General features: G+C 36.7%; 2 protein-coding genes across 21 annotated transcripts in view; one reads left to right on the plus strand and one right to left on the minus strand.

The window, feature by feature from the left end:
- GIN1 (gypsy retrotransposon integrase 1) overlaps positions 1 to 14281 on the minus strand; it is a 37886-nt gene extending 23605 nt beyond the window's left edge. For 2 of the 4 annotated variants that reach the window (XM_013987576.2, XM_021084587.1), the window contains exons 1-2: positions 11992 to 12118; positions 1194 to 1339 (exon numbers count right to left, since the gene is read on the minus strand). In XM_013987576.2, coding sequence (XP_013843030.1) covers positions 1194 to 1332 — 139 coding nt within the window. In that variant the 5' untranslated portion in view covers positions 1333 to 1339; positions 11992 to 12118. Of the gene's footprint in view, positions 1 to 1193; positions 1340 to 3953; positions 8259 to 11991 lie in introns of those variants that run through there. The other 2 variants (XM_005654992.3, XM_021084586.1) reach the window with 2 other exon arrangements.
- Positions 11997 to 21898, plus strand: part of PPIP5K2 (diphosphoinositol pentakisphosphate kinase 2) — a 94127-nt gene continuing 84225 nt past the window's right edge. For 12 of the 17 annotated variants that reach the window (XR_002341839.1, XM_021084570.1, XM_021084574.1 and 9 more), the window contains exons 1-2: positions 12126 to 12426; positions 21447 to 21830. Coding sequence is in view for 16 of the 17 variants with exons in the window: in XM_021084570.1 (XP_020940229.1) it covers positions 21717 to 21830 (114 nt within the window). In the remaining variant the exon portion in view is untranslated. Of the gene's footprint in view, positions 12427 to 17230; positions 17542 to 21446; positions 21831 to 21898 lie in introns of those variants that run through there. The other 5 variants (XM_021084580.1, XM_013987581.2, XM_021084582.1 and 2 more) reach the window with 4 other exon arrangements.

Below are 21898 nucleotides of genomic sequence, written 5' to 3' on the forward strand. Positions count from 1 at the left end.
AACAGAATTTCATCATAAATGTATTTTTGTAAGCAACCAAATGCCAAAACCAAGTTTTTCTGGATTTGGTAGGGTTGGTAAAGTCAAGAAAGTCGGGAACCTTAATCCTCAGGACAGTTCTCTGTTTTCCTTTGGAGACACCTAAGAAGAGTCAATGGCTGGGAACTATCAGGGCAGGGAGAGAATTGTGACTTCTTCAGTGTGGATGAGGAGCTATTCAAACTCCAGAATACATCATTAAGCTACTAGTGTGCTTCATTAAGTGCATGGTGGGTGGAACTTTCCTAACTTTAATTAGAAAGTAAGCAGCTTAAGGGCAGGAGCCTTATTTTAGTCATCAATGTATCCCCCAGGGCTAAAATGTTCTGGCACACTATAGGAATCCAGTAAACATTCGGTTGCATAAAAGATAAAAGGAATGAATGCATCCTCTTTTGTCTAAGACATAATAGGTGTGCCCGTTCTTAAGCTTAAGGGAGTTATTGGAAGAACTAGGGAGAAATGAGGTATTTATTATAATTTTCTTGACCTGCTCTGAGAAAAAGCGTGATTCTGTAACTAGAGGCAAAATTCCCATTAACAGCACCAACACTCATTTAGTCATCTGGTGACTGTACTTCCTGCTTATCTCATCTTGAACTTCTCTTCCCCTTTGGAGGAGGAAGAGAAAGAGGAGAAAATTATCATAATCTTTCAAGATAAATATTCTACCACCTTTCAAATATTTTAATTCACTCAGGGGGATTAGGAACTCAAAAATTAATATGATCCTGAGACTATTTAATGGCCCTGGGAGGAACTGCAGAAATAAATACAGTAAACAAGTTAACTTTGTCAAAATTTTCATACTAAACATCAAATAAGTTCTTAATTCAGAGTGACACGGGTTCTTGCCAGTGCACCAGCAGAGTAGGAACCATCTGAGAACAAAAGCAGATGAGGTAAAATTCAGGTGTTTTGTTTTTTCATGGTATCATTTTCTGTGATTTGAAATGCGCTTTTCATGCTTACAGGGCTTCAGTTAGCTTCCATGTGATTTTTATTTTGCTTTCTACTAAGTGGCATTATCAATTTAACAGCAATTGTTAAGCAACAACCATTTACTACAGAAATTCTCAGGATTCCACAAAGAACTATATATGGAAAAGCATTTATATAAATTCTATACAAAAGATTGGGGGCATTAATTTTACCTTTGAAGACAAATTTTTTTGCTGCTCTTCTTATGCCACTTCTCTCACTCGGCAGTGTAGTTGGATGATATTCACCAGTTCGTTTATAATATGCAATCTGTTTAAGATGGAGGTCACCATTTTTTCCACTACGAACCATTATGAACCTAGGTAAAGGCATTTACAGATATGATTTAAATGATAAGCTAATTTGGTTGCTATTTCAGTTCAGGTTTCTGTCATATTTTTGCCTACGTATGAATTGAACATTCCCGGAATATTATCTGTGACAGAGATAATTGTAGTACAGAAGAGGAACAGTGTGATGTATGTGAACTAAAATACTCAAATGCTATTTTTGAGATACAACATGACACATTATCTTGTCTCTTTCCATGTGAAAAGAAATACTGAAAATTTTCCACACACTGAGAAAAAAGGAAATGAGCAAGTACACTTTAAAAAGTTTTGCTTAAAGTCTCTTATTACCATTAGTTGAAATGTTACTTATATAGGATGGTTCTGTAATGTGACATTAAACAATGATAGGTTATTAGGGGAGAAATGCAGTTTTGTATTACTTCTAAATATATTCATGGTCATTGCAAATGCAAAAAAAAAATCTACTCAAATCATTTTGAGAAAGATATATTTTGGAAATGTTCAAACAATAAACATCAAAAAGATATTTAGTAGTATTTAGCTATAGATCTCCTACGCTTTTCTGAACTGCATGTAATTCTTCTTGAAAAGATTTTTGGTCTATGTGTTTTCTCTATGTTATAAAGAAAAATCTGGCTGCATTGGCCAAAACAAAACAAACTTCTCTTTCAGACCTCAAGCAGCATAAGAAACTTTTCTTTCAGGAGTTCCTGTCATGGCTCAGTGGTTAACAAACCCAACCGCATCCATGAGGATGCGGGGGTTCGATCCCTGGCCTCGCTCAGTGGGTCAAGGATCCAGTGTTGCCATGAGCTGTGGTGTAGGTCGCAGATGCAGCTTGGATCCCGCATTGCTGTGGCTGTGGTGTAGGCCTGCGCCTACAGCTCCGATTCAACCCCTAGCCTGGGAACCTCCATATGCCATGGGTACAGCCCTAAAAGGACAGACAGACACACACACACAAAGAAACATTTCTTTCACATTTTCAGTCAAAAGGAACTACTGTATTCTGGTTATTCTGTTGCCACCATCCCTACCCATCCAGATCTATTTTTGGCCTTTCTCTCCCTGCTGCTATACCCTAAGAGACGACCCTTACTTCCTGCTTTTTTTTTTTTTAAGGGTCGAGGGTATGGCGGTTCCCAGGCTAGGGGTCGAATCATAGCTACAGCTGCCAGCCATAGCCACAGCAATGTGGAATCCAAGCCATGTCTGTGACCTACACCACGGCTCATGGCAACGCTGGATACTTAACCCACCAAGGGAAGCCAGGGATAGAACCTGCAACCTTATGGTTACTGATCAGATTTGTTTCAGCTTCGCCACAGCAGGAACTCTGAGACTAACCCTTATAAAATGCATTTATAGTTTTCTGGTTGGATTTGTCCAATGGGAGGCCAATGACCAGGCAAATGAGAATGCATAAGAAAGAGATCAGGGTATTTATTTCTCAGGTCCATCCTTGGTTTAAGCTACAAACCCTCTACAACCATAGCTCCTGTCAGGAAGCTCATCTTCTGTGTCTCTAGTTCTCAGTGGAAGTCTATAACATTTCTGCTTGCCTCTTCAGCTCTAGAGGTGATAACTATTTTCTGCTGTCCCTAGTTTCCAAGTGCCACAGTGGTTTCTTTGACCCTTTCTATCATATGCCGATAAATAGGAGATTTATAAAATTTTCTTTTAAAATCCTAGCAGAGTAAATCTGCTGTTTTCTGCTAGGACTGTAATTGCTACAAATGCTTACAATTTTTAATTTTTGAAAACAATGTGGATGTTTTCTAATCACTAGAAGACCTAGGGATAAGGCTAAAAGAAAATATTACTACAGACAGAATGTTAGAACAAAGCAGAATAGACTATGCCTATGAACTTTGGTTTAAATAGCCTCTTAATAAGTCTCTTCTCTAATGATACAGTAGTTTTCATGTTCAATAGCCATCTTTCTGATCTTTTCATAACTTTGGAATATCAGTACATTCTAACATCCCTTAACCTTAAGTTAGCATAAAGTGTACGCCATATTAAAAGCAAAGATTCTAGAGTTCTCTTGTGGCTCAGTAGGTTAATGATCTGGTGTTGTCACTGCAATGGCTTGGGTCACTGCTGTGGTGCAGGTTCAATCACTGGCCGGGGAACTTCCACATGCTACAGGTCACACAAAGAACAAAAAGAAAGGAAAAAAAAAAAAAGGAAAGGTTCTGTAAAGCTAATTCTATCATAACCTAAAAACTGGGTTAATTATCTCTATAAAGTATTATAAAACAATTAGCTTATTCTAAGTTTAATTCACTTTCAATTAAACATATAATTTTGTTTTCATTTTACAATAAATGGCTGTACTCCTAAATCAAACAAATGTACCTTATCATAGTTCTTAAAACATCTCAAAAATGATTGAATCAGATTTTAAGAGTGTCTATAGAACTACACTAAACAAAACAGTGAAGTATTAGCATAAGGATAGACAAATAGGTCACTGAAACAGAACAGGGAGTCCAGAATTAAATTCACATGTATGCAATCAATTAATTTATAACATGGCATCAATACAATGGGGGAAGAGACAGTCTGAAGCAATTGGATATCTTCATCAGAAAAAAATGAATATTAATCACCTATCTACATCTTCCACAAAATCAATTCCAGATAAATCATACACCTAAATGTGAAAAGTAAACTGTAAACTTCAGAGGGAAACACAGGAAAAGATCTTCAAAACCTTGGGAAAAGCAAAGAGTTCTTAAACAGGGCACAAAAAGCACTATTCACAAAAGAAAAAAAAAACTGTAACAAGCTGAATTTCATTAAAATCAAAACCTGTTCATCAAGACACCATTAAGAAAGGGAAAAGGTAATCCATAGAACAAGGAGAAAATATCCATTTTATGCACACACACACTCATACCCAACATATATAATGAACTACAACAAATCAAAAAGGATAAAACTCAAGTTAAAAAATGGGGAAAGAAATCTTACATGACATTTCAGAGAAGAGAATATCCAAATAGTTAATAAGCAAGTGAAAATGTCCTCAACATCATTATTCCTTAGGGCAATGTAAAATAAAGCCACAGTGATTTACAACTGTACACTATCAAAAAGGCTAAATTTAAAAACACAGACTCAGGGCTCCTGGTAGCCTAGTGGTTAAGGATTGGGGTCACTGCTGTGGCTTGGGTTCGATCCTTCACAGGGTAACTTCTCCATGCTGCAGGTGCAGCCAAACAAATAAATAAAAACACTGACAACGCTAGGTGTTGTGAAGACATACATTGTCTCTCATACATTGTTTGCAGAACTATAAAATGTTATAGCCACTTTGGAAAACTGACACTTTTTTCTAAAGCTAAACATATGTTTACTCTAAGGACTTGGCAATTCCATTTTTAAGTTTATATCCTAGTGAAATGAGTACATTACTATCAAAAGACGTGTAAAAATGTTTGAAGATGTTTTATAGTCATAATAACCCCACTGGAAACAGTACAGGCATCCAGATGTTTAACCCTGTATATATTCAGTCCTTGTCCTGTAGACACTTTTACTGTTTTCCATTTCATGTTGCTCTAATCTTTCTGCTTTTCAAACTAATTGTGGTAAAGCACTAATTCTTTCCAACCCCTATCTGTCATATGAGACTCCCTGATGCCTTTATTTTCATGGCATCCTATCTATAGCCCTTCTCTGCCAAAGCATTCTGTGGCAAACTTACACCCTTCATTAATTTTCAACTTTGGAAGGCTTGTGTGGTTTCAGTAGGGAATAGACTGTCAGTCTATATCAACTTGCCTGCCTGTCATTCTAGCTCTGTATTAATTCTCCTTAACTCTTAAAAAACCAAATAACGAACAAGAAAAATTCATTTTTTATACTGACACAAGCTCTTCCAAGAGACAGATCTGCCCTTTCTCAGTTTAGATTGAATCATTATGGTCTATACTCTGTAAAATTTATAATATACTATATACGATCCCAATTATTGTTTTCCCTTAGTGGCTTTTGGGACCACCAAAGTTCTAAATCATCTCAAAGGAAACTATAGTGGAGTTCCTGCTGTGGTTCAATGGGATCAGCAATGTCTCTGTAGCACTAGATCGCAGGTCTGATTCCTGGCCTGGCGCAGTGGGTTAAAGGATCTGGTGTTGCTGCAGCTGAGGCATGGGTTGTAACTGTGGCTCAGGTCTGACTGTTGGCTCAGGAACGCCATGTGGCAAAGAAAGAAGGAAAGGAAGAAGGAAAAGAAGAAAGGGAGAAAGAAAGAAAATATAAGTATAAAACATCCCAGCCTAGCCATTAGAAGCATGGTGTATCTAGGAAGATGAAGTTTATTTTTTTTAAAAAAAGGGTAACAATCCTTTGTTGCTTCCATTTCATAAATAAGTAAAGATTGCAAAATTCCTGCAGGGCATTAAAAAGAAAAGGGGAGAATCCTTTTTCAGGCCTCTATAAAGCCCACAGGAGCAAAAGACCAAAATCTCACACCTCAAAGGAAGTACAAGTACTAAAAAACAGAGTGATGTGGGTAATAGTAACTGGCAGGAAAAAAAGTGGCCACTGGAAAACATGAATATCTGCACAAATCATGGGGATGTTTACATTTTGCCCTTATACTTAAAAACCTCACTCTTCTAAGTTTTAACTCCATTTGGGCTACTACAATAATGTACCATAGACAAGGTGGCTTAAAAATAACAAACATTTGTTTCTCACAGTTCTGGAGGCTGGAAAGTTTAAGAACAAGCTGGTGGATTCAGTGTCTGGTAAGAGCTTGCCTTCTGGTTCATAAATGGCATCTCTGCTCTGTCTCACATGGTAGAGGGGCCATGGAGCTCTCTGAGCTCTTCTTTTATAAAGACACTTACCCCTTCTTGTGTGTTCTACCCTCAGGATCTAACCACCTACCAAAGGCTCCCACCTCCGAATACCTTCAGATTAGGGTTTAGAATTTCGACATATGAATTTTGAGGGGACACAAATATTCAGTCTATAGCACTGAGGTAACTACAGTTACTAATGGCATGCATGTACCTCTGGTCAGTGTACAACTTCTCAAACCTTGGAATCAAATTAGACACTGCCACCTCATTTCTTCATCCACACCGATTTTCATGCAGTATTTGCACTGTTACCAGAGCAAACATCCAGAAACCAGTTTTGCAAGGATATGAAGAAAGAAATGTAGTTGACTTTATGTTCAAACTGTGAACTACCTCAACCTAGTAGCCTACAAGGGATCTGATAGATGGTGAATACAGCTGTATTTCCTTTGAAAGTGGTACCCTGTGAATTCACTTGATGTCCTGGGAAGCCTCGGCACACAGTTTCACAACTGTGAGTTAAGGCATTTAACAAGTAAATACAAATTATATTTATTAAGTTAAATTTTTGAATGTTAAGGAAAGGTTGTAGACTTATAACACATGTTAATAAATTATAGGTCACTCAGAGGTATAGACTAAGAGTTTTTTGTAATCTTTAAACTGGAACCAAAGAAACCTGGCAGATAATATAAATACTAAGCTCCATAAGTGCCTAACAAAAAGCACCTATCAGGTCAATTCCTCATATCTCTTTTCTAAGCCCTTCCTAAATAAAGAAAAAAGGCAACAGATAATTTTACAGAAGAAAAATTTTACTATGTATTTCATTTTCTCTTTGTAGAATTAATTTTTACACTTCTTAAAACATACACATTATTCTTGAAGATGTATATATTTCTAACTTCCAACAAGTTCAGGAAAAAGGCTTTCTAATTTGAAAGACCAATTATTATTACCAGGAAAGTTAGTTTATTTCACTATTTCTATTTTTTGGCATTTTTCACAAAATTACAATATAGAAAAGGGTATTAAAATATATTTAATCTTCAAGAAGAAGGGAAAGGTGAACAGAATTTTTGAAAAATTAAATATACCACATCACACACTGGAAAATTAGATCTCCACTAAAGAACATATTAATATAGCACTGAAAGGAAGCCCAGAGATTGTGATTCAATATCCCATTTTCCAGATAAGAAAAAAAGCTTCAAGTGTTTAATTTAGATTGAAATTGGTAAATTAAAATACTCAACAATGGAAGTAAACTATTCCTTTCTGAAATAGCATTTAAAACTTCACATAGACGCTTCTGTCTAGAACAGAGAGAGCTGGAAAGAGTCGCTCCCATACTAACAATGAGAAAAAACTGGGTCAACTCTCCCCAAACTGATCTAAAGAATCAGTACAATGTAATCAGAGACCCGACAAGCTCTTTTGTAGAAACTGACAAGCTGATTCTAAAATTGATATGGAAAACAAAAGGACTCAGCTTAAACAAGCTTGAAAAAAAAGAATATGGTTGAAAAATTTTATATTACCTGGTTCCTTTAAGGCTACCAGGCTATAAGACTGTATAGTACTGTCAAAATGATAACCACTGATCTGTTCAACAGAATAGAGTGTCCAGAAACATGGCCACACAGCAATGGCATTAATTAATTTTTTTGAAAAAGGTGCCAAGGTAATTTAACAGAGAAAGTATATTTACAACAAATGAGGTTGTAGCAACGAAATAAATATCCATATGAAAAAAGATGAATCTCAACTCATACCTTCCATCATATGTAGAAATTAAAATTAATCACAATGGATCACAGGCCTAAATGTAAAACATAATGCTACAGAACTTCTAGAAGACAAGATAAAAGAAAATTTTGTGAGCTTAGGCTAGTAGCTTTGCTACTTCCAGATGGCAAACAGAAAAAATTAAAACTTTTGTTCTCTTAAAGGCAATGTTAAGAAAATAGAGAAGTCAAAGCTGGGAGAAAATATTTATAGCACACATATTAAATAAACTGGACTCAAAATTTATAAAGAACTCTCAAAGCTCAGTAATAAAAAAAAAAATCCAGTTATTAAAATGGGCAAGGAGTTCCCATTGTGGCTCAGTGGTTAAAGAATCTGACTAGGAACATTAGGGTTAATGTAATAAAAAAAAATCCAGTTATTAAAATGGGCAAGGAGTTCCTATCGTGGCTAGTGGTTAATGAATCCGACTAGGAACATAGGGTTGCGGGTTCGATCTCTGGCCTTGCTCAGTGGGTTAAGGATTTGGTGTTGCCCTGGGCTGTGGTGTAGGTCACAGACTCGGCTTGGATCCTACGTTGCTGCTCTGATTGGACCCCTAGCCTGGGAACCTTCATATGCCCCGGGAGTGGCCCTAGAAAAGGCAAAAAGACCAAAAAATAAAAAAATAAAATGGGCAAAAAACGTGGACACTTCATCAAAGAAGATATGGTTGGCAAATAAACACATGAAAAGATGTTCAACACCATTAAAAAGTGAAAAATGCAAATTAAAACCACAGTAAGTTACCACTACAAATCAAAATGGCAAAACAACAACAACAAAAAGAACAATAGAAACAAAACAAAGTGGCAATATTTAGTACTACCAAGCCTTCTGGTAAGAATACAAAATGGTGTTAACATGTTGGAAAATGGCTTTAACGCAAGAGAAATGAAAGTATATTTCCCTACAAAAATCTGTATGTGAATGTTTCTAGAAGGTTTATTCCTAACAGCCAAAACCTGAAAACAATTCATATGTTCATCAACAAGCGAATGGATAAACAAACTGTGGTAGATCTACATTGTGGAATACTACTAAGAAATGATAAGGAACTACACATATATTCAACAATAGGGATGAATCTCAAAGTCATTAAACTAAGTGAAGGCCAGATACAAAAGGCTACAAACATATTGTACGCTACTCATTACATGACATGTGGAAAAGCCAAAACTATAAAGAGAGGAAAAAAAATTTAATTTTTAAAAATAACTGCAAAAGCAATTTTAAAAAATGACTGCAAACATTTAAATAGTACTTTACTATGACGATCCTCACAATATCCTACAGAGCAGGTACTAGTTTTACATCCATCTTAGAGATAAGAAAATGAATGTTCAGAGATTATCCTATTTACTCAAGGCAACACAGTTAGTGAGTGCATGGATTGACATTTAAACTTGGTCTCTCTGTTGCTTCAAATTTCATATTGGTCTTTTTGCCCCTGTATAATAATTTAATTATTTGTCATTCTCAGCTTTCAGAATATTTGGTTCAGGCCTCTGCTAGAAAAGTTACAAACTGATTTTGTAATAAAAAATTTAGATTATAAATGAGGAATGAGAAGGTCTTGTTAATTTTTAATTTTTATACTGTTTCACATAGTATTTGGGACACAGTGGACACTCAACTATTTAAAAATGAATAATTACGTGCACTTTTGATAGGAGTAGTACTGAATTTAAAAAGAGCACACTTTTTGGAGTTCCCGTCGTGGTGCAGTGGTTAACGAATCTGACTAGGAACCATGAGGTTGCAGGTTCGATCCCTGGCCTTGCTCAGTGGGTTAAGGATCCGGTGTTGCCGAGCGCTGTGGTGTAGGTCACAGAAGTGGCTCGGATCCCGCGTTGCTGTGGCTCTGGTGTAGGCCGGCGGCTACAGCTCCAATTAGACCCCTAGCCTGGGAACCTCCATATGCCACGGGAGCGGCCCTAGAAAAGGCAAAAAGACAAAATAAATAAATAAATAAATAAAATAAAAACAGCACACTTTCCAAAGGTCATTATTACTTCACTTCACAAAACATTACTTCACTTGCATGTATATGGTACCACAAGTAGTGCATGTCTAAGAAGCTCTGGATTTTAGGAGTCAGAATTTCTTAGCATGTGACAGTTACCTATGTCTCAGTATCCATGTTTGACAAAGGAAATGATACTTATTCTTCCCTTTTCACAATTATGAGGCTAGATGAGATAATGAATTTGAAAAGTTCTTTGCAAATAATAAAGCAATATTTAATTACTGTTAAAACGTTTGAGTATTATTATCATCTGTATAAAGCTATTCAAAGTAACAGAAAATCTTTCTTGTCTCAAACTCTTTACCTTCGAGAAAAAAAGTTTAAAATCTTGTTCCTTCCATTAACAGCAATTAATGTTTTACAGCAATTTTATTTATGTTTTACTGCTAAAAGCGAAACTCAGAAGAATCAAGAGTTGTGTACTTTATAATGAATGAGCTTATAGTCTAAAGGAGTTCACAAGCTTCTGGTTCTGGCAGTAAAGACAAATGACAAGGATAAATAGGAAAATCGTAAGAAAGAAAAATCAGTTCACAAAAAATATAGCCTTCTAAGTAGAAGGTTAGTTTCCTGCTGATGTTGGGTGTTTACATACAGGAATAACAAATAATGATTAGCTTTTTTTTCTTTTCTTTTCAAAAGTACATTCACTCTTTGGTCCCTAGAAACGACCCAGTGGCATAGTTAATATGAGAAAATGGCTTTAAGCTCTATTATTCAGTCAAGTAAAATATCTTCCTATTCCCAAATATTATTAAACAAAAGTTATCATTTACAAGAGAGAATTAAATAGCTTGAGTTATAAAAATGAAGATTACATTACACTTTTTTGGATATGCTCATATTTTCAAGAATTCTTTAAAAAATAATTACTCGTGTATTAAAATATGTAGGAATAAGAAAAGGCAGTGAAGGTGGCCAATTACAGCTCCTAATTTTGCAAGAGGAAATGTCAGGATCAAATTTGGTTGAGCTTTTAACAGTAAGTCCCTGGTACAATATTAAATGAAATCCATGAATACTTACTGTAAGTGTAAATATAAATAATTTTATCTTGTGTGTGCAATAAAGGCAGTTAAGTACCATTTGAAATAAAATTAAGATTTAACTTGTGTTCCACCAAGGGCAAAACCCATCAAGGCTACCAATTTAAGCCTCTAAAAGGTTATAATAAGCATGTGTTCCAACTTTAAAACTTAAAATCTGTACCATTTCAATAAACATGTTCACTTGGGATCATTAATTTTACTTCTGAATTATTTTAACTCTGAGGGAGGGACGAGCAAAATTTCATGTAACGAAAAATATTGAGAAATCTCATTACACAAGGCACTTCCCTATAATCCACTTCAACGTGCAAATTCGTTTAACAAAAATGCCTTTATCTCCATATGCATATACATGAAGCCAGGTGATAAATGAATTCTCGTTTTTAAAATTCTCTACTTCGGTTCCGAAATGCCTAAAGAAAACCCACAGACAGTAATTTTCCTTTAAAACTACAGGACAAGATTATCCCTTAAATTCGCGTTTCTCCCCGCCACAGTAAACTATAATCTGGGGCAAAAGGGTAACATTTCAGATTAAAGGACGTTCATGATGAAGTAACAGGGACAATGGTTTATTATCAGTCAACTGCAGCACGCAACTTTTGAATTTGCTCAGAGTTTCGGATGTTACTTTAATTGAAGGAGCATTTCCAGAGCGTTTTGGCTACTCGTTAACTAATTCTTAAGGGCAAGGTCCTGCTTAACTCAGCATACGCAAGACGACCAATAAGTAAAACTCGATCACACCTAGTAGGCACCTCCCCAAGCGTGACAACGTCCCTTTTCTACTCTGCTGGCACCAGCACTCAACGCCCCATAAAGGCCCTCCCGTCTCAAGGGCGCCTGCGCAAGCTCCACAAAGTCAGTTAAACCCTTCCTTAAACTAGTTGACGCGAATAGTTTTGAAATTAGTCAAGTCACGCCTCATTTTAAAAATCATCAGCTGTGAACACACCAGAACGACCACTCACCGAAGTGGTCCTAAACGCAAGCGTCAAGATTTAAGCTTCCTCTCGCGACTTATCTGGTGCTGCCGGAAGCGGAACTACCCGTGTGGTTAAGAGAGGGAGTTTTTTATGGGGGGCCTTGGAAGCACGGCCAGAAAGGGTTAGGCGGATCTCTTGGCTCTTGCCGGAAATCGTTCCGCCCGGTGAGGTTTCTGTGTGAGACCCGAGGCAGGCGGGCGGGGAAGAGGCGTGACCAGTATTCGCCAAATGTAAGAGTGCCATGCAGTACGTCTTTGTGGCTCTTCAGCTTCTTTTGAAGAGAGAAGACCTACATTCAGCTAATAGCCGGAGTCTTTTTGACCAACACCTCATTCCTGACTCCAGGATTAAAGGGCAAACCGAGACCTGAATGGGCTTGGTCATCTCCCGCAGTTCGCGTGGCGACCGCAGGAGTGGCAGGTGAGGGCCCCGGGACCGAAGGAGAATCGAGATGCAGAACCTGGTCCTTCGAGGTTTGCGGCCGCTGCTGGGCAGCTGGTTTGTCTCCTGCTGCGCTTGGCGGAGCCTAGACACGCGCTCTTCCTAAGCGCCTGTGCCAGAGCGGCAGGCAGCATGGGCGTGGAAGAGTGGCAGGACAATCTCGAGGGTCTTTTCGCGTTTTAATTTGTCCTCCTCCTGCTTTGCTTCCCATTTCCATTTCGTGGGTTTGAGATTACCGGAGGTTTCATTTTAGCTCGGAGGGAACTGCCGAGTTTCTGGCTAGTACATCAGGCTGTGGTCGCGCTCCACCAAAGTGGGCAATCTCAAGTTTGGGGGCTGCTGTGGGTAGAGATGGCCGTTTTCATTTTCATTCCTCAGAGTCTTTGTTCCTCTGCTTGCTTCTTGTTTCCCTTTACCCCAGTTCAAGAGACCAAAAGCCCCGTCCGTTGCAGCTTTCCAAAGTAAGGAAAGAGGCTGCGGCTTACTGACACCTAATCAATTGGAGAGTGTTGCATCCTCGCGCTCTTCGAGGGAAAGGGAAGAGAGTGGTGACCACTGGATCTCATTTACTAGGTTCTCGACCACTTGCTGGGAGTTTGCACCCTTTGGAGTCCTGTAGATAATGCTAGTTTTGGCTTTAGCGTGCTGAAAGGTTTAACTGTGGAAGTAGGAAGCTTCCTCGCTGACTTTAGCACCTAGCATCCTTGCTCCACACTGGAATATGGTTTTGATTTGTTACTGAAAACTGTTAGTGAAAAAGTTTTTATTTCGGCAGAAAAAAAAATGAGGAAATCTGCTATATTCATTGAGTCTTATGTGTGGCAAGTGATTTACGTTATTTTCTCACGTACTTCTCTCAACAGTTACATGAGGTGTATTAGATTCTTATTCTTATTTTACAGAGATAAGAACTGAGGCTTAGGTCACTTTCCTTGCCCTAGTAAATTTGTGCTATTAGTGAACATTTGAACTTGTGTCAGAAACCACATTTTTCAGACTTCGAAATCTGTATTCTTAACTATTACATTGCCATTGTCCTACCATTATGCTTCATTGTTTCCTGTTCTTCACTTACATTTCCCATGGCTGAAAGTATTCATTAGAAGAATATTTGTTATGCCTACTTAGGTGTCTCATAGCAGACAGACATGATTTCTGTCTTCATGGAGCTTCAGTATTTTGATGCAGAAATAAACAGTTCAGAAATCAAAATACTTAAACTTGCACAGGCTTGTTTAAAGCAAGTGATTAAAGTGATGGTAGAGGCAGGTTTTACAATCAAAGCTTGCTGTTCAAGTTTTAAACTCGTGACTTGCAGGGTAGTTATTGTGAGGGTATTAAACTTAACAGTCGGTGGAACATTTATTTATCACCCAAATAAGTGCTATGCACCAGTTGAGTATTGTGAATATACAGATGAGATCCTTGTTCTCTAAAAGCTCCCATGCAACTACAAATGAATTGTATTGTGGAGCCACTAATTTTCTCAAGTGGAAATGATACTGTGGTTATGCAAGAGCAAATTAAAGTATTTAGAGATGAGATATATTGATGTTTACAACTTCAAATGGTATAGCAAATATGTATATATGCATGTGCATAGAGAGAATGTAAACATGGCAAAATTTAGCAGTTGAGTCTAGTGGGTACAGGGGTGTTTATAGTCAACTATTCTTTCGGTTTCTCTGAATATTTGAAATTTTCATTGTGAAAATTTGGGGAGGAAAACCGTGACTCTGATGGGAACATATTTGTAAAGATAGATTCAAAATTGTTTGGAGCATAGAAGATGGAAGAGGGAGCTGATGTGTTTGGAGGTTGGCAGAGGCACGATGGCTGGCAAAAAAAAAAAAAAAAAAAAAAAAAAATTCACTGAGCACTTTCCAGTTGGTAATTGAAAGAAAAATAGGAACTTTGAAGGAGAGTCGTGGGTACCAGATAGAAAGGCAGTCTCAGTGAGAATGTGCTGCATAATCTTTTGATAAAGGAAAAAAAAATCAATCTGAAGGTTATATGGAACTTGGTATGAGCTTTTTTGCATAAATAATCTATTCTTTGGGGAGGGGAGACTTCACTGGTGGCATGTAGAGGTTCCCAGGCTAGGGGTCTGATTGGAGCTGGCCTACATCACAGGCACAGCAATACCATATCCTAGTGGGTCTGTGACCTATACCATAGCTCACAGCAACGCCAGATCCTTAACCCACTGAGCCAGGCTAGGGATCAAACTTGCATCCTCATGGATATTAGTCAGATTCATTTCCAAGGGAACTCCCGCATAAACAATCTTATAAATGATGTTAGGTTACTTTTGCCTGCCTGGAAAAGACTATTTATGTAGCTATAGTATAATGCCCTAGAACAAAGTCACCAGTTTTAACAATGTTTCCACTGGAAAATGCTTTTAGTATTTCAGGAAAACTGGTTAGGTGTCTGTGTTCTGGGTAAGCAATGGATGCTGATGGGATCATCACAATAGATGAAAAAGTGTCATTTTAAGGATTGGGTAGTTTTGACCATGACCAGTAAAGCTGTGAAAGAGATAGTATCAAGTTGTGTGTTAAGACTGGAAAATAAGTTCTCTAACAGCAACAGTAGCAAAGAGGAATTTCTGTGGCATCATTGCAGGGGAGGAAAATTGGTACATTGTTTGTTCTGAACCTGTTTAGATCAGCAATCTCTGTCTTAATTCTAACAGCTGCTGACTAGGTATTTAAACAGCTAGCATTTACTCAGTGCTTATCATGTGCTAATTGCTCTGGTTTTGCATGTCATTTAACCTTCAAAACATCTGAGATTTATCATTCCATTTTACAAATGGTGGCTAGAGAGGTTCAGTAATTTAAAGACAGAACTAAGCAACATCAGAAAAAGCTTTGTTTTTATCAAAGTCTAGAATAGTGGTTTTCAGTGTGATTTCCACACCAGCAGCATTAGCAAACATCACCTTGAAATGTAAAGAAAAGCAGGGTATCCGGTCCCACCTCCAGACTTTTTAGTTTAGTAGTTTAACAAGCCCTCCAGGTGATTCTGATGCATTCTAGAGTTTGAGAACCTATGCTTTGAGTGTGACTTCTTTAGTGGCATGGTACTAATTTCAAGTTTAGAAATCAGATTTAAGAGGTATTTGTCCTTTTTACTAAATTTAAACAGTTTACCCATGTGTGTGCACGTGCTTATGTTAAAATATAGATTATCTAGTTAAAAAATGCAGCTGTAGAAAATTTGTAGTAGGTTGAGTAACTTGAGTTTTTACAGGTGTCCCACATAATTCTGATGTAGCCAGTCCATTATGGGACTACTGCTATAGAAAGCCTTAAAGATAAGAAAGATTTAGTTTTGGTGTTTGAGTAATGTAATATCTTTATGGCCAAATAGTTGGCTATTTTAGAATTCATGACAGAGGATGTAGTTTGATAAAAATGCTGAATAAAGTGGAGATGCATATGCTATGTTTACTTTAGTTGTCAGAGGTCCAAGTGAAATAGCAGTCCATTTAGAATGCTCTGGATCTCCTGGGTAGCGAGCAGGGGAGGGAGAGGGATGGACAGGGATTTGGGGCTTAGTAGATGCAAACATTTATAATGGATAAACAACAGGGTACTACTGTATAGCACAGGGAACTATATCTAATCTCCTGCGATAGACCATGGTGGAAAAGAATATAAGAAAAGAATATAGATAGATAAAGAATATACATATGTATATTCAAGTCACTTTGCTATAGAGCAGAAATTGGCCCAATATTGTAAATCAACACTAATAAAAAGAAAAAGAAAATAATTATAATACATGTTTTTTATTTTTGTCTTATCTTACTAAAACAAAACTTGTGGTAGTTAAAAAGGAAAAAAAAATCCTGGATATCCTATCATATGCATAAAATTTCATCTTGTACACAACATATATACCACCTGGGTAGGGAGGGAACAAAAATAGATTTATTTCATACTTTAAATTTTATAATGATTTTCAAAATATGTGTAATGTTATGATAAGGATAATGGAGTTCTGATTTTACTCTTAAGTGATCCTGATAGCCTTTTGTTTATAACTCTTATTGGCTGTGTGATTATAGTCAAATTTCTTCAATTTTCTGAGCTTCAAGACTTCATTTATAATCAAATGATGAACATTTATCTATGTACTGCAAGCATTCATAAAATAAGGAAAATATCTCATCCCAGATTGTTGAGGATATTGTTAAATCACAGAGTCATCATTGCTTTCCAACCTTTTTCATGTTAGAGCATGCATAAAAAAGAATAGTATTTTGTACAGTGTTTCCAGGAGAAACTGAAGAGAATGGTGCTGGAAGCATCTGGCCAAGGGTTCCAGCTGCCATAAAAGCTAAGGCAATTTTTGGCATACTTCTGCTGTTTCTTCATGGTGGGAGGCTCTGGATTAACAAATTAAGAATTTATCAGGTAGGAATGTTTAATAAATGTTCATCCTCTTGAAGCGTACCATATTTCAAAGGAACGGACGTAGCCAAAACAGTTATATAATGCCAAGATTATAGGTGATCAAAGGTTAAAATGAATAATTCAGAGAAGAAAAACTAATAGAAATTGTTGAGGAAAGTTTTGTGGAGGAATATTTGTGGAGTACTTGAGTTTTGCCAAGTATCAAGAAGAGAAATACACTGCTTCATCAGTTTTATCTCCTTTTTATCAGATCATCATATCCAGTAATAGTAGCATACTCAGGACAATAGCAAACATGTTTTGCTTACCATTGCTTCTATTCTACACTCCCCCTCTTCCTTTTTTTTTGAGTTGTATACTAGTTCTCAAACTTGGCTGTTCGTTGGAATCTGGGAAGCTTTAACAATTTCTGGACCTCCTCCCAAATATTCTGATAAAATTAGTACAGAGTGTTGCCTGAACAGTGGGATGTAAGCACTTTTTTATATAAAGATTAAGATAATCTGTAAATCAGTTTGTAAGGTGGATAGAATTTACTGAGGCCCAAAAGTTTAACTAACTTGCTCAAGGTCATACAGCTATTCGAGTTAAGATTCAACACCAAGTATTTTTGGCTCCAGAATCCATGCTCTTAAGCTGTAGCCTGTTCAGTCCAGCCATAGTATCTGTAAGTATCTCTCATATATTAAAAAAGAAAGCCTTTGCCTACCTTTATAACCTTGAAAAGAATTGTCAGTATATCTTGTCTCTATGTCCTCTTCTCCCATTCTCTTAAAAGCAACCCAATAACATTTAATAAATTGCCAATTCTTACTGTGGCTTCTCAGTCCTCTGTATGCGTATTAGTTACTTGCTAATAGTCAACTTTATTATATACCATTCTTCTTTGCTTCTTGCTTTGTTCCAGCTGCAGTGGCTTCCTGACTATTTCTTGGTCATGAAAAATATGCCAAATATTTATGTTTTAGAATTTTATAGTTTGTTTCTTGTCTATGGTGCCTTTATCAGTAACCCCATGGCTAGTCTCCTCATTTAATTCAGATTTTTGCTCACATGTCACCATATTAGAGATGTCTTCCTAACATATTTGTTGATTTGTCTATTGTCTTTTTCCAGATGAGTGAATGAGACATGGTTTTAGACGTAAACTCATAATTAGATGTCAGACATACATGTATGTATATTCTTTAAGCAGTGTTGAAAACCGAATCAGAATTTGAGTGAAGAGAAGGGGAGAGATCACTCATTAATTTAACTTTTGCAAAAAATGTGTAAGATACCCTTTTTTTTTTTCTCCCAAAAGCTGGTTTCTGTTCACATGTAATACATGTGTAAAAAAGTAGTTCAGAAATATGGGAGAATGTACAGTAAAGGGACTAGCAGGAAATACAACCCACTAAGAATACAAATGAGTAGTTCTGCTGGGTCATGGTATTGTTAATTGACTTTTAAGATTTCATTTTTATGCATTCTAGACTTTTCATGGTGAACACTCTACAAACTTGAAAAATTAATTATCAGCTCTGCCTCTAGAACAGGATTATTCTAAACTTTTGTTAGAATATTTACGTTAGAAGAAAGTACAATTTTAAAATGCCATAAAGTCTGTATACATACATACATACTTAAAAGTATACATAAACCGGAGTTCCGTTGTGGCGCAGTGGTTAATGAATCCAGCTAGGAACCATGAGGTTGCAGGTTCGGTCCCTGCCCTTGCTCAGTGGGTTAACGATCCGGCATTGCCGTGAGCTATGGTGTAGGTTGCAGATGCGGCTCAGATCCTGCATTGCTGTGGCTCTGGTGTAGGCTGGAGGCTACAGCTCCGATTCAACCCCTAGCCTGGGGACTCCATATGCCGCAGAAGCCGCCCAAGAAATGGCAAAAAGACAAAAAAAAAAAAAAAAAAAGTATACATAAACCTTTATGTGTACTGATACACATTTCTCACTGTTGCCATTCTGAAATGAATAGTGAAACATTATTACATATTTCTGTTGTCAGTTTTATTGGTGATCTTGACATACTAAAACAGAAAATGTTACTATATTTGGCTGTTTTCTTGCTAAAGTATAAACTCCTTAAGAAAAAGAGTCATGTTTACTCTGACTTTGTATTACCAGTGTCTAATAACCTTCTGTAATAGGTGAAAAGTATTTGTTGAATAAGCAGATTTATTTCAGCAAAAATGAGCAATATTTCATTGTTAGATTTGCATGTTATGTTAGTAGGGAGCATGATTTATAGAGTGCCTATAGAGACTAAGACTTACTGAGTGTTTAGTGTATGTCAAACACTTTTTGATAGGTGAAGAAAATGACTTAGGGAAACTAGCATAAGTTGCTTTTTATGTAATGACAGATTTAAATAGGTATATCTAACTCTAAAACTCATGCTGTTTCTGCTACTATATCAGGACTGGTTTTAGATGGACAAGAGGAGTAAAAAAGTAAAAAGACCCAAATGTTTGCCTTTTGATACAAAACAATTAAAATCAACATATTCACCACCATCAAGTATTAAGTTGAAAACTTTTTTTAATATGTCAAACAGTGCCAAAATTCCCTGAATAGGAATAAAGTACTGATATATAAAGCTTATTTCTGCTTGTATTCTTTAGTGACAAACTGTTTTAAAATTCATAGCATTGTAATTACAGTTTTAAAGATGGATAAAGTCAAGCCTGGCTAGATAAACTAGTTTTAATGTTTCATAGGTAGCTACCAATTAAACTGGAATTAGATCTTTAAGAATAGGACTTTATGCTTTGCAATTCTAGCTAGCGTATCATTCAACTCTTAGGAATATTTGATCAAGTAATTTCTTATGTATAACTGGTAATCAAATGAAGTATTTGATAAGTAGTTTCATCTTGACAGTGATTAGTTTTAGTATGACCAAGGAACCAAGTACAGCCTTGGTAAAGAATATTTTGAGTTTATATCATTGTTACATGGTAGTTCTTAAACTGATGTTCATGGGCATCAGTTTATATGGAAAAGTTAAGATGTCAGTGACATAAAATTGCTTGCAGAATTTAGTGTACATGTGCATTTTTTTTTCTGAGAAAGTCCATAGATTTTAGTAATTAGCCAAATAAGGGTGTTTTTTTTTTAAGAATTTATTTTTTACTTCTCTAAACTTTTTTTATTGATGTATAGTTGACATATTATATGTTACAGGTATACAATACAGAGATACACAACTTTTAAAGGTTATACTCCATTTATAGTTACAAAATATTCAAAGTCTTTGACTCTAAAAGTTAAGGAACCCCTGTTATAATCAAATCTTATTTTGATTCTAATCTTGTTTTGTTGGAGTTCCTGTCGTGGCTCAGCGGAAATGAATCTGACTAGGAACCATGAGGTTGCGGGTTTGCTCCCTGGCCTCGCTCAGTGGGCTAAGGATCTGGAGTTGCTGTGAGCTGTGGTGTAGGTTGCAGACGTGGCTTGGATCTGGCATTGCTGTGGCTGGGGCTTAGGCCAGTGGCTATAGCTGCGATTAGACCCCATGCCTGGGAACCTCCATATGCCAGGGGTGTGGCCCTAAAAAAAACAAAAAGGCCAAAATAAATAAATAAAATAATCTTGTTTTGTTGGTTTATATATGAGAACAAAATGCAGAATGCTTATGTTCCCTAAAGCACCTGTTTGTGAATTCAACTTTGACAAATTGAGGCCTTTTAAAACATTATTTAATATAATTTCAGATTGGTATATAATTGTCAATGCTTTTTAAACCGCATTATATTTTATCTGTTCTTTTCCCTTCTCTTCAGATATTACTGAACTATGAGCAGCGGGATTTAGTTTTAATGTAATTTTGTTGTAATTTCTTTCTTTTTTTTTTTTTTTTTTGGTCTTTTTGCTGTTTCTTGGGCCACTCCCACGGCATATGGAGGTTCCCAGGCTAGGGGTCGATCGGAGCTGCAGCCACCGGCCTACGCCAGAGCCACAGCACCGCAGGATCCGAGCCGCGTCTGCAACCTACACCACAGCTCACGACAACGCCGGATCGTTAACCCGCTTAGCAAGGGCAGGGACCGAACCCGCAACCTCATGGTTCCTAGTCGGATTCGTTAACCACTGCGCCATGATGGGAACTCCTGTTATAATTTCTTAGATATTTTTATACTTGAGGAATTTAATTGTCTTATATCATGTTGTCAGATTGCCAAGATGTACATATTGAAGATGATAGTCTAAATTTCCTAAATTTATGGAAAAATGTTTTTTTATTTGAAGGTATATCAAGTTACTGGTAATGATTTTATTTTTATTTTATTATTACTACAATACAGTTGATTTACAATGTTTTGTCAAGTTCTGTTATACAACAAAGTGACCCAATCACACAATTTCCCTGTGTTGTACAGTAGGATCCCATTGCCCATCCATTCCAAATATAATAGTTTGCATCCCCAAAACCCCCCAAATGCCCATTCATCCCACTCCCTCCCCCCACCCCCCGGGAACCCCATTGGTAATGATTTTAAAAGTGTCATATAAAATTATTTTTACATGAATGTTTTTGAATTATCTCTAAAATTAATTTTTTATTATATTTTAGGTACAAAGATTGCTGTATCAACTCATTGAAGCAATTACCTCACTGTCTTTGTTTTTAAACTGCATCAACAATGAAGCAATGATACCTGAGAGAAAATGAACATTTGCCAACTAACTGATTACAATTTCAAGTGATTGTATAAGCAGAAACAAGCTGCAACAGATCTATGTGTTGACTAGTGTAGAGAGAATGCTTTTCTCTGATGCTGTTAATTTAGAAACGGTTTTAGTATAGCACATTTAAATTATATTTATATCAAATGAAATAAAAATGAGTGAAGCTCCCAGATTCTTTGTTGGACCTGAAGATACAGAAATAAACCCTGGAAATTATCGACACTTCTTCCACCATGCAGATGAAGATGAGGAGGAGGAGGATGAGTCTGTAAGTTGTTTGATGAAAGAAGACCAATACAGGCTAGGCTTCTTACTAATCACTGTGATGAGGAAGTG

This window comes from Sus scrofa, chromosome 2, assembly GCF_000003025.6.
Source record: "Sus scrofa isolate TJ Tabasco breed Duroc chromosome 2, Sscrofa11.1, whole genome shotgun sequence".
Taxonomy (NCBI): domain Eukaryota; kingdom Metazoa; phylum Chordata; class Mammalia; order Artiodactyla; family Suidae; genus Sus; species Sus scrofa.